We start from the raw sequence: 13,440 nt of genomic DNA, 5'->3' as shown, positions 1-13,440 counted from the left end.
CTTTCCACTCTGTTCCTGTCACCCTCAGCAAACTGCTCCTGCCCTCACCCTGTATCCATATGGTCCCAATTGTGTCCCAACTTTTCTTGCAAACGTGAGTGTGACCAGTACCAGAGCATCAATCAGAAAACTTTCCTTCCTGCCATGTCTCTTAGATTGGGTCGCATACCACAGTGGGTGGTGACAAGGAACGGAATCCCATGAGAAATGAGACCAGTGGTTGGTCTGTAGCTAGCTGTACCCCACACAGGGTGGTGAGTTTGACAAGTTGTGGGGAAAGACCATGGGGTCTGTACAACAGCTGTGGTGACTTCTACAGTCCTGCGTTCAAACGCCATCCATGTGTCCTGGGCTAGGGGACTCTGTCACAGGCTTGCTTACATTGCTGAGTGTCACCCAGAGACCAGTCATTCCACTCCAAACACATCCTCGTTATGACAAAAGGGCTAAAGCCCTAGGTTAGTGGAGGAGAAACTTGATGGGGTTCAGCTTTCTCTATAAACCCCCACAGTGGAAAAAAAATCAAATGTTGTCCAAGCTCTACCTCTCACTAACTACGTCGTGTTGTGGAAGATGCTCTAACCCTCTTTGATGAGCTTGCATATGTAGTCACGGAGATAATGTTTGCACCCCTCATGCAACGTTGCTGTTAGGATAGGGACTGGAGAATCCGGCCTCAGACTATTGCTAATGGCAGTGCAGACAGAGGAAATGTTTCTACCGAGGATGGGCTGCAGACAGGGGTAATGGTGGCAGTGATCACGTGGGGGTAGTGTGGTGGTGATGAGAGTAGCAGTGATGGTGGTGTGATGGAGGTGAAGATGGAGGAGATAACGGTGATAATGATGTGATGATGGTGAGAGTGTGATGTAAAGAGGACCGGGAAGAAGGGAAAAGTACTCACTTTTCCTTTTCCGAATGGGGCCCCGAGACTCAACGTACTTACAAATGGATGCGAAAGGACTGACTGGAAGATCAAGTCCTGCCCAGGGAGTTGCCACTGTGGCGATGATCATATGGTCATCAAACCTCCTGAAGACATGGGACCTCCACTTAAGACCTTCCTCAGTCCCCTCGTTCATACCAAGGGACAGTAGGTTTCCGGAGATACAGGAGAACGCACACAGCTGTGGCTGGGAGCCTGTGAAACCAGAATGGAACTGATTCCTGTGCATCAAAGGGCTGAGGAAGGAGATGCACACGAGGGTTCAGAATAAATAGAACTTAGCAAACGGAACACGGCGGGGGGTTGGGGGGTTGATATTGCCTTCATGTGGTTTTGATAATAGAAATCAAATGTGGGGCCTCATGCCCCTTGTTTTTGTTGAAATAATGACAGTCAAAAAAAGGACCAGGAATATGCCACCACTTAGAAGGGAGGACAGCTGATGTGGCCAGGGAGGAGGAGAGATGGAGGCATCAGGCTGTGTTGCTGACTGCTGCCCTCAGCAGTGCCGCTAAGGATGAAGAAAGGGCCAGGGCCTCTGGGAGGATACTCAGAGCCATTAGCGCAGAGATGAGGGGTCCACTCAACAGAGGTGTGTTGCACACTTTCTGTGTGCCAGCTGCCATGAATGCAAGTATGCATGGCAGCAATTACCACTCAGAGTGACAGCTCTGATTTCTCATTCTCAGGGTGACCCCAAGGCATGTATGATTATTCCCATGTCACTAGCAAAGAAACTGGACCTTAAACAATTTATGTAGCTGTGGCTTAATCCCTGGTATGTATGAACTCAGAACCATTTCTCTTCTAATCCTTTGCCTTTCGTGGAGAGGCACCTCTGAGCCATGGATGCCAAAGACATGTGCTTCTGCCCTGTAGATGCTGATTCCCTGGAGTGGAGAAGAACACAGCAACCACATGCACCATAAAGTGTGCTGTGATGGCACTGTGTGCCAAGGGTGCTGCGGGCCCAAGATGGGCTCCTTCAACCCCTTGAGGCAAGGGGGGCAGGTGGGGGACATTGCGCTACACCTCAGGATGAGAAAGAGGCTGCAGGTGATGGAGGAGGAGGGAGGAATGGAAAAAAGGGACCTTTCACAACTAGCCAGTCTGGTTTGGGGGTCATGAGGTTTGGGGTTGGCTGGAGCAATGAATGGAGGTCAGGGATGTGGCCAGATTGTGATGGATCCTGGAGCCACACTCAGAAAGCTGGACTCACTTGAAGGGCCCGAGGAACTAATGAAGGTGTCTGAGCAATGAAATTGCCTAGATAGCTGTAAACCAGGCAAAAAGCTGCTTTAATATCTGTGGTGGTTTGAATGTAACTGGCCCCCATAATCTCATAGAAAGTGGCACTGTTAGAAGGTGTGGCTTTGTTAGAATGGGTATAGCCTTGTTGGAGGAAGTGTGTCATTGTGGGGGTGGGCTTTGAGGTTTCCTGCACTCAGGATACCTCCAAGTATGTAAGTCGAATTATTGTTTCATGCAAGATGTAGGACTCTCAGCTATTCCTCCAACACCATGTCTGCCTGCATGCCACCATGTTCCCAATCATGATAATAATGGACTGAACCTCTGAAACTGTAAGCAAGCCACCCCAATTAAATATTTTCTTTATAAGAGTTGCTGTGGTCATGGTGTCATGTTTTATTTCTCGGCAATAAAAACCCTAACTAGACAGTATCTAAATATTCAACGACTATTAGAATACTGAATGGGGGGTAGCAGTGGGATGAGCAGAGAATAGACCTGTTGCCCCGGCTAGTTCTTGCACACCTCAAATGAAGGCGGGGAGATAGTAGAGTGCTAAAGGCCTTGGCTGCATATGTCTCCAATTTGGAAAATTACATACCAGTTCACACTCACACCAATACCTGTTGTCCCTACATGATCCAGCTCTAATTGGCAATTTTTATTACCCATTGCCCTGAAGAAATGATCATCTTTTCACCTAAGAGAGGAAAGGATTCCAGCAGACTCCTATGAGATCAGTGTCCCTGGGTGGGGAGATTCAGTGGAAAGGGAGGAGAGACTGTCCTGGGTGACATTCAGGCTTCCTTTTGTCTCCAAGACAGAGGCAACAAAGCGCAGAGGTTGATGGTTCAAATGCTACACATCAGCAGGAATGGAGGAGCCTGTCTCCTGGCAGGGGTTACACTTAGAAAGCCATGTGCTCAAGGGGGACACAGGCCCAAGGTCGGGTGGGCCTGGGAGTTGGTGAGCAGGTCTCATGCCCACACTCTAATTTGAGCCCCTGTGCGGCCTGCTCTTCCTGGGCACTGAAGTAAAATGAGCCCTTAGGGAAGGAGATGTGCAGGGAGGAAACTGGTAAATCACTCAACTCTGCGTATAAGGCAAGCACAAAGCAATTCACTATGAAGGATGTGGGGGAGCATATAACTACTGAAAAGCCAGGGATCTCATACTGTCCACTCATTCAGCTGCGCTTGCCCCTTGCCCTCATTAATAGTATTTTTCTTTTTAAGTCTACTTTTACTCTTGGGACATTAAGTGTTTTGTTTGTTTGTTGTTTCTCTTACCCCTTTGCCCTTTACAGCCATGTCCTGAGAAGGCCAAACTGTTAGAAACCCCACACACTTTCTCAATGAGGCTTCTGAATGAGGCTTACCCTCCAATCTCCCCACTTACATTCTCCACAATGTGGACTCCCCACCCACATCCAGACAGCCTCCTAACCCACCTCTGAGGAGTCCACCCCTGACAAGGTGGAACACACCCAGCTTCAGTTCTTACCTCAGGACTTTAAATGACCCATAGGGCTGGGAAGCACTCAGTGTCCTGAAGAATGAATGATTCTTTTCCATTTTCACGGTGGCAAAAAGACACAACATAAAACTTGCCATTCTGACCACAGATAAGTGTCTGACTCTGTGAGGTTAGGTAAACCCCAAGAGTCATCCTTGCCCCAAGCTGAAACTTTACACCCATTAAACATGGCCCCATCTCCTTTCCCAGCCCCCAGTGCTTTGACGTGCTTTCTGTGTCTGTGAATGCCAGTGTAGGTGTTTTATGTAAGTAGAACCACACAATATTCCCTCTTTCGTGATTGGCTTCTTAAACTTTTAATGATTACCCTCGTTGTGGCATAATTGAAAGCTTCATTCCTATTTACAGCTAGATAATTCCATCATGTGCATTTTCCACATTCTGTTTATTCCTTGCTTTGGGCATAGAAGGAAAGCATTTCAGGCACCAGTGGGGACCCCAGATGAGGTGTGGGTTTCACTGTAGTGTCTATGCTACCTACTTTGATAATCATGCATGAAGGTGGCTCTTCATATACTAACAGGCATAGTAACTTGGGGTTTCTTTCAGTCAATGTGTGGACAGCAACAGTTGCAATGTAGCTCATATCTGGACTAGATATCCATCCAGATGGGGCTTTCTCTGCTGTCCAGAGAGCAGTGGGCATGTGAGCCTTAATTCTTCTGGTTTCATATATCCCACAAACCCATCAATGTCCCGAGAAAGCAGCCATGTGGACTCAGGCAGAGCAGAACTCAGGAAAGATTTAGTGGCATAGAATGAATGTGTGAGAGAAGACCCACAGAGCATGGAGCTAAGGTGTTCCGCTTCTTGGTCTGGACTGGAGAATAGACAGAAGGCTGTGCTTAGAGGTCAGGGTGAATGGTGCTCCCGTTATGAAGCAATCTGGAATATGGCATGCTGTGTGAAATGGGGTTATTGTACTCATTGTCTGTGTACCTTGTCCTGAGATGCAGTTGTGCAACTGAGCTCATCAATTCTGCTTGGGGCAGGCTTCTTGGCAGCTTTGATAAATACACTTACATAAATTTACATTGGTACCCACAAGCTGTCTGGTGTGAATTCTTAACTTTGGGTGGTGGCATTTAGTACCTCCTGGCTCTTTTAGGTATGTGTGTGCTGCATAAGCACACATATGTGAATAGCCTGTCTAGCCCTCTATGGTTGTCCCCATCCTAGAAGACCTACTCTGATGTGGCTTCTGCTCATGAATGTGTTCCCTAACATACAAAGAACAATGATTTCACTAATGACAGATATCCTCCATGTCCTTGTATCCCCCTGGCCTTAACCAGATCTGAGTTTGCCATCCTTATGCACTTTGGAGAGACAAGAGGTGGGATTTCAAGTTACAAGAAAGGTCACAGAGCAGTGTTCCTGCTTCTGGATTACATCCCGGACAGACACCAACATATTAAGTTGACAAAAGTCTTCCAGACTGGCCAGTAAAAGGGAGGCCCTTGCATTCTGTACATGCTTTCTGTTTACATCAGACTGGCCCCTGGACTCCATTCCCCTGGGTCAGGACCCTTGGAAACCACTTTGAGCCAGCACAGCCCTGCTAACATTTGAGAGTCTTACTGCCTTTGGCTTCTCCTGCCCTGTCTCTGTGCTTTCCACAGCCTGGGATGCCCAGGGCTCAGTGCAGAAATATGGATTTTCTCCTCATTTTACATGTGACAGAACAGATTCAGACAAGTGAAGTGACTTGTCTAAAGACACAAGCCACTCAGTGCTGGAATCAAAAGGATTGATTAATCATCATTGACTGTGTCCCTTGAGAGCCTCCCATGTAGCTGAATTGGTAAGACATACATAAATGAAAGATGAATGGAAAAAGGAAGAAATCCTGTACATACCCATGCCGAGTTCTATGAGGTGTTTGGAAAATGTCATGTTCCTTAACCCATGGCCCTTTCTACTCAGTTCTTCTGAATATTTCAGACTTGAGTGCAACCATGGGCCTCCATTTGTCAGTTAGACCAGCTAGAAAATGGCCAAAGAAGAAAGTGAGGAGACAATTGAAAGGGAAGGATGAGGGGAAATGATACGGAGTTGCAGAGAAGTGATAGGAAGAAGGCAGCCATCATGCTGCACCCAGGCAGGGAGGACCCCCTTCCCCCCGCCGTCAGAGGAACAGATAGAGTCCCCAGGAAGCCCAGAGAAGCTCTATTAGCCTCTGCGGCAGGTGTCAATACGTCCTCCACCAGAACAGTGCGAGCGGGGATTGTAGTCTGCTCTGGTTGGCTTCTGACATTTCTCAAGTGCCAGGATCACAGAAAGGGATGGGTCACTTGTCAGACTTATACCATGTCCCCAGGGAACTGTGTGCTGTTCAGAATCCAGACACACATAGCCCTCTGGTGTTGGAACTGAGGCCTTGGGAGGGCTGTGAGGGATTGTGTATTCAGGGCCCAGAGGCATCTGAGCACCTGAAAGAATGCTCTTTGACAGACTTGATTTCTGCTCATCCCCTGTGGGCCCTTAATGTTTCTGTGGCAATTGAGTGTATGCTCTGAAGGGATCAACCAGCCGGCTGCCAAGTTTGTCCGATCTCGTAGGCTGTGCCATGACTGGGTCCCAGGCCTGTGACTAAAAGGCAGCTGTGAGGCCTTGGGAGGGCTGTGAGGGATTGTGTGTGTATTCAGGGCCCAGAGGCATCTGAGCACCTGAAAGAATGCTCTTTGACAGACTTGATTTCTGCTCATCCCCTGTGGGCCCTTAATGTTTCTGTGGCAATTGAGTGTATGCTCTGAAGGGATCAACCAGCCGGCTGCCAAGTTTGTCCGATCTCGTAGGCTGTGCCATGACTGGGTCCCAGGCCTGTGACTAAAAGGCAGCTGTCCCATCATCTCTGGATTCTTGTCCAGACCTCCTTTTATCAGTTCCTGGACTCTGCATTTTGTTCTCATATTATTGTAGTGAACTCATAAATAAGAACATCGCACAGTTAGATTAAGGTAGCCCAACAAACACGTGCCCAGTCCCAGACTGTGCATCTTGGGGAACAGCCATTCCGAAGCCACAGAGCTTCACACTTTCACTGTCAATTACATTTTTGTGGACTTATCCTCAGAAAGATGGTGTGTGTGTGTGTGTGTGTGTGTGTGTGTGTGTGTGTGTGTGTGTGTGTGTGTGTAGAGTTCAAACACACACAATTAGCTTCATGTCCTCTTTCATGATGGTGGCATGTGCCTGCATTCTGTCTCCCATCACCGAACATTACTGTAGCTTGAGTTTTCCTGCCTGGCCCACAGTCAGGACAAATCTCTCTCACCTGCCAGTCCTACAGCCGCTCAAACCGACCAAGTAAACACAGAGACTTATATTGGTTACAAACTGTATGGCCGTGGCAGGCTTCTTGCTAACTGTTCTTACAGCTTAAATTAACCCATTTCCATTAATCTATACCTTGCCACATGGCTCGTGGCTTACCGGCATCTTCACATGCTGTTTGTCATCGTGGCGGCTGGCAGTGTCTCTCTGACTCAGCCTTCCACTTCCCAGCTTTATTCTCCTCCTTGTCCTGCCTACACTTCCTGCCTAACCAATGGCCAATCAGTGTTTTATTTATTGACTAATTAGCAACACATTTGCCATACAGAACATCTCATAGCACGTTACCCTTTCTTGCTCTCCTAAATGCTACACTGTTCCCACACTTGCCCCTGTTTACCTCACTGTGCAGCCCTGGCTGGCCTGAAATTCCTTATGTAGACCAGGCTGGCTTAGAACTCAGAGATTTGCCTGCTTTGCCGCCCAAGAGCTGGGATTAAAGGTGTGGGCCCCTTTCAGTTCTGTCTTGGATCTTTAGATGACTTACCACAAGGGCTTTGACCCTATTCTTGGAGAGTGAGTGGGAACCAGGGAGAAAGGTTCTGTGGCTCCTGGGAGACAACACAAGCTGAACAGACCTTTGGGCTGAATGAACATCAGGAAGCCTGGGTTCCCATCCTCGCATTTGTCTTGTTTCTCGCTGGCCTCAGTCTGTTTTCAGTGTCACAGAGGAGGTTAATTAGACCGTCTATAGCCACTCTGTGACTTTATGCAGGGTCCTAGCAGGTCTGCCAGAGTGTGCACGTGCTTCCCTGTCTTCCTCCTACACTGGACCGTTCTCCAGACTTCTCCCTAGTCTGTGCCCTCCCTAGGGGGCCTCACTGAGTCCTGCCTGTCAACGGAACTCTGTATGTCTCGTCAACAGTCTGTCCAGTCCTGTCCTGTCGACAAAATTCTAAACAGTCTTAGTAAATAAGAAACACAGAGCTAAATACAGAGGAAATAGACAAAGAGATCAGAGCAATAGCCACGACTAACTTTAGCTTACTACCAGAAATAGCTTCCCCAGAGAGAGAGCTTCTTCCTGTCTGACTTGTCTTTTTATTGCCTTTCTGTTCTGCCTCTTCATTGGCTCTAAACCCAACCACATGACTTCCTTGTCACTGCCAGTCTATACAGACCTCCAGGTCTCTATGGTTGGTACTGGGATTAAAGGTTCATGTCACCACGCTTGGCTGGGTCCTTGACCACACAGAGACTCTGCCTGCCGTGTGATCGGATGAAGGGCATATACTACCACTGCCTGACTCTGCTTATGGCTCGCTTTGACCTCTGATCTCCAGGCAACTTTATTTATTAACATACAAATAAAATCAAATTTCAGCACAAATAAATTACCACCTTATTTCCCCTTTTCATCCTGATAAAAAGAAAAAAGGAAAAAAGTTATAACTAATATAAGAAAAACTATATACAATAAGTACAGTAACTATATACAATATATACAAGCAATAAATACCTAAACAATGTCTAGTCCATTTGCATTTGACAGACTCAGAGAAAACATTCCATTATCTCTGTCCAGTCTGTAGCTTCTGCATGGATTCCTCCTTCACTCTGGCACGCTCACATCAGTGAACAGACACCAGGGCGTTCCGCAGGTCGGCACCACAGCAGGCACCCCAGGGCAAGGAGCCCGCCAACGCCCTAACTCTCTTGTTCTTGCCACCCTGTGGGTCTGTTCCCACCACACTGTGTTATAGCTGCTTGAATTTTCTCCGTGGCTCTGTCTTCCCCTTCAGCTTCTCTCCTGGAATGTCCGGCCTCCAGGCCACACTCTGTTCCCACTTCCCCACCTTCTCCACCCTTACAGAGTCTGCTCAGACCCAGACTTTGTTCTTCCCAGCCGATGTGCCTGCCTGCAGCACCGCTCACCACTGTGCTAGCCCCGTCCGTGCATGTGCAGCTCCTGCTCCGTCGTATCAGACCCTGAGGTCGGTTTCAGAGCCTTGCCCCCACCTCAAAGGGTCTCCGGCATGCAACAGCACACACAAACATGTTTGGGACCCTCTCAGAGCCAGGATCTCAAGCATGCAACAGCACACACAACCATGTTCGGGACCCTCTCAGAGCCAGGATCTCAAGCATGCCACAGCACACATAAACATGTTTGTGACCCTCTCAGAGCCAGAATCTCTGGCATGCAACAGCACACACAAACATGTTTGTGACCCTCTCAGAGCCAGGATCTCCGGCATGCAACAGCACACACAAACATGTTTGGGACCCTCTCAGAGCCAGGATCTCAAGCATGCCACAGCACACACAAACATGTTTGGGACCGTCTTCATGAAGCTTTGATTCATTCAAATGACTTGGAACAAAGAAGAGGCTCTACTGAGACAGCTTCCCCAAGCCAGTGCTCAGTAAGAGGAGGCAAATCTCCCACCCTCCCGTCACACGGAGCAGAGCAGTATGTTACACCTAGGATGTGCAAACCTGTGCTGTGCATCTGCACCACAGTGGAGGGCCCACCTCCCCAGGATGCTCTCTTCTCATGCCAGGAAAGAGGCCTGTGCATGTGGGAACAAACAGACTTCTTGGTGCCAGGTAGTCGGAATCAAGTGTTCCAGCAGTTGATGAAAGCCATCTAGGAATTCAGGATTCCCAGAATATAGGGCCCTAGGAGTCTTTGGGACATTGCAGCAGTTCTCCCTGAGGAGGGGTAACGTCTGAACCTGGTGCTGTCTCTTCCAGAAAGCTTATTGTCTAGACAGCTGAGAGGGAGCTCCAGGGTCAGTTTCTGGCATTCATCTGATTGTATCATAGTGGTGATGAATGACTGAGTGAGGTGGATAGGTAAATGGGAGAGTGGACGGAAGCATGAACATAGGCATGGATAAATGTTTGGATATGTGTATGGATGGATAATGAATGGGTAGATGGGTTGATGCATACATGGTGAATGGAACGGATGGATGGGTAGAAAGGTCCATGTATACGTAGTAGTTGGGTATGTGGGTGGGCCAGTGAGAGCATTTATGAGCACATGAGAACACGTGGAACCTAGTGGTGCCCACCCAACTTGTATTTGTCCCCTTTAGTTTTCTTCTCATCACACCTCCAACCGAGTGAGATTCTGTGGAGGGTTGCGGGAGTACGGACGGGAATGGATTTGTAGAGGTTTGGGGGAGTATGAATAGGAATGGACTTGTCATCTGGTGCTAAAATGCAAGCTCTGAACACCCCTGCGGTAGAGTGTGGAGATGGACTGAGTGACTGACAGCTATCGTAGCGCCTTCTGTAGCCTGCTTTTCCCTTCGGTCTACAGGGCTCTGTTCTGATCCAGCACCATCTCATATGAGGATGTTGACACTACCATGCGGGGCAGATTGGTCTTGCTCACTACAGCAAGGCAGTCACACCTGCACATATGGTGTTAAAATAAGTAGAAAGTAAAGGACCTAAGGTGCTGATTAAACCCGCCTGGCCCGTCCACTCCCTCCTCATTAGCACTTCCTGCCTGAGGGCTTCAACAGCATGTGGGTTGGTAGTTCTTAGACTTTGAGGTATCTCCTGCACCCCTGGAATTGTGTAGATCACACATTCCTAGGTACTATAGCCAGGTGCCCTACTCTAGCAGGTCTGAGTGGGGCCTAGAATCTGTAGTTTTTAGCATCAAAGCCTCAAATTGTTTTGCCCAGGATTACTCACGATGAGCGTGGTGCTCCCTAAATGTCTAGGGATGGGAAAAGTAACAAGAAGCACCGGCCATCTGTTCTGGCCTAGTTTCCCACTGGGCCCCCAGAGCCCCTGGCTCAGATTACCCCCGCCCCCACAGAAGGCCATCATGGGAGGTGGCAGGCCTTCATGGGCAGTGGTTCTCTCTGGGATGTAGCTTGTATATGTGTGGGCCCAGAGGTCTTCAATGAACTCTCCTTACCCTGGTAGAGGAGCAGGGAATGGGTAATAGGATCCTGAGCTGAATGCCTCCTGGAGGCTGTGACCTGACCTGGCCTGCTTTGTGATCTGGGAGAGACTGTCCCTGGTGTTTTATAGCTCCAGGAAAAGGCAGCCTGAGATCCTGCAGAGATGAGCAGTGGAGCATGAAGGCACCCAAGCAGTTTGCACCAGGTAGTGCTACCAAGGCTCTCCTAGGGTAGTGAGAGGGAAGCAGTAGCTAAGGAGGAAAAGATGTGAGCACCAGGAGCCGGGTCAGTTGAGTGTGTTTAGGTAAGAGTTGCATGCTAAGCTCCAATCTTCTTTCTAGGTAATAGAGGAGAGAAGGCAGTTCTGCCCCTTGAGAAAAAAAGCAGTCTTTCATATTCACCACCTAGTACCTGCTCAACTCATCATAGGTTGGTTTCTTCTGCTCACCTAAAGTGTGTCTTTAGACAGAGAGTTATCTTCCCACAAGAGACATCTCAAATGTCTGGATCCACATATTGTCTCTGGGCTACTGTTGACACCCTCATTTTCTTTGGGGTAGTGTTTTGTATTTATTTTGGATGTCAGCTAGTCCCCTCACCAAACCCAGCCTGCTGTCCTTGGGGCTTGTTAACGGAATCATGGCACAGTATTGCCAGGGTTCTGCTCACCTGCTTCTCAGCAGCCCCAGCTATCCTGGATTATTGTCCTGGAGATCAAGCCTATATGAGTTCTCACTTTAGAAGGCACAACAAACTGTTATCTGGTTAAAAGAGACTTTGGGGGTGGAAGGAAGAGTGTGAATGTTTGTATTGCCTTAATTTACATTTTAACAACGGTGGTGTTTGAAAACAAGAACAACACAATTCTTTCCTCTCCATGAACTGGAGCTCTGGTGTTGGAGTGGGCTATGGAGTTTTAGCTTGTAGACTGCATGTCCAGCCCTCTACCACCCGTGCTCACCATTGCTGGCCACAGCATTGCATTCTGGGAAGCATATCACTAGGCCATTTCATCGCCGAGTGAACAGCACAGTGTACTTTTACAGGTGATGATACCTGTGACTGTGAGGGTACAGGTCATGTGCTTTGTTGGGACCACACTGAGCACACAGTCCATGGCAGACTGAAGCCTTGTGCTGAGTGTGAGGGCACCTGTGAGCTCTGCAAGTCTGCACTTCCCAAATCTCTGAACTTAATGGCTTTTCTCTCTTTTCTATTTTTGTTTCCTAGGAACGAGTGGAATATCTCTTTCTCATAATTTTTACCGTGGAAGCATTTTTAAAAGTCATTGCCTATGGACTTCTCTTTCACCCCAACGCTTACCTCCGCAATGGTTGGAATTTACTAGATTTTATAATTGTGGTTGTAGGGTAAGTGCAGTTTTGTTCCTTTTCTTAACCTTCCCCACCCATGCCTCTTTCCCTCTGTATTCCTACCTCTGATTTGATCTAACTGAACTTGTCTTCAGGAACCATGAAAGGATCTGTTAAAATCACTTTGAATTCAGACTGTCTCCCAAGAGAGAAATTACAAACATATCACCCCTCCCATGTCAGTGTATGTGTGCATGTGCGTGCATATACAGACACCCATGTGTGTACACGTGAACGCAGAGAAGTGTGTATTTATACACATGAGCATGCATATGCGCACATACACGTACATGACTCTGAGTGTTCTTGCTGGAATCAGTATTCTGTTTGCAGGTGAGGACTTTTCTGTTTACAGGCTTTTACTCACTTTTCAGCCCACATCTGACCACTTCTCTGCCATATCCCTGAGCCATTACTCAGCCTGTAGTACATGCAGTCTAGAGTTTGGGATATGTTGAGGACATGCACTCCGCTGCCAGACTGTGGTCCACAGAACATACATGCACACTACCCATCCCCCTCCTCACCTCCATGGCGGACTTGGTGCTATGGCTCCAGAAACCCAGACTATTCGAGATAATTGGGTACAAAGAAAACAGTGAAGTCTGAGAGGCAGAGGTGATAGATAACCACACCAAAACCAGACACTCCCTTCCCCAAACATGCTACTTTGCAATAGTGTGTTGGGAATCGAAGTAGAAATTGGAAGCCATTGAGAATAAGAAACATAGAGCTCAGCCCTAAACAAGGCATCTAGAACAACCCCATAACCACCACCACCTCCACTACCATGACCACCCTCACCACCATGATCACCCCACCACCATGACTACCCTCACCACCATGATCACCCCACCACCATGACCACCCTCACCATCATGATCACCCTCACCACCATGACCACCCCAACACCACCTCCACCACCACCACCACCACCACCACCAACCACCACCTCCACTTCCACCACCACCTCCACTACCTCCACCACCACCCCACCACCTCCAACACCACCATCATGACCACCACCTCCACAACCACCACCACCACCATGACTACAACCACCACCACCACCATGACCACCACCTCCACCACCTCCACCACCTCCACCACCTCCACCACCTCCACCACC

At 48.4% G+C, this 13,440-nt stretch overlaps 1 protein-coding gene across 1 annotated transcript in view; it reads left to right on the top strand.

Annotated features, from left to right (window-relative positions):
* The window catches only part of Cacna1c (calcium voltage-gated channel subunit alpha1 C), a 558,454-nt gene that overhangs the window by 343,987 nt on the left and 201,027 nt on the right, over positions 1–13,440 (top strand). Inside the window, exon 4 of the mRNA XM_052721999.1 lies at positions 12,169–12,308. Within this exon, the coding sequence (XP_052577959.1) occupies positions 12,169–12,308 (140 nt within the window). The remainder of the gene's footprint in view (positions 1–12,168; positions 12,309–13,440) is intronic.

This window comes from Peromyscus californicus, unplaced genomic scaffold (assembly GCF_007827085.1).
Source record: "Peromyscus californicus insignis strain IS unplaced genomic scaffold, ASM782708v3 Scaffold_6__1_contigs__length_162567912, whole genome shotgun sequence".
Taxonomy (NCBI): Eukaryota; Metazoa; Chordata; class Mammalia; order Rodentia; family Cricetidae; genus Peromyscus; species Peromyscus californicus.
The sequence above is the reverse complement of the archived record's forward strand: the minus strand, read 5'-3'. Positions and strand labels throughout refer to the sequence as shown.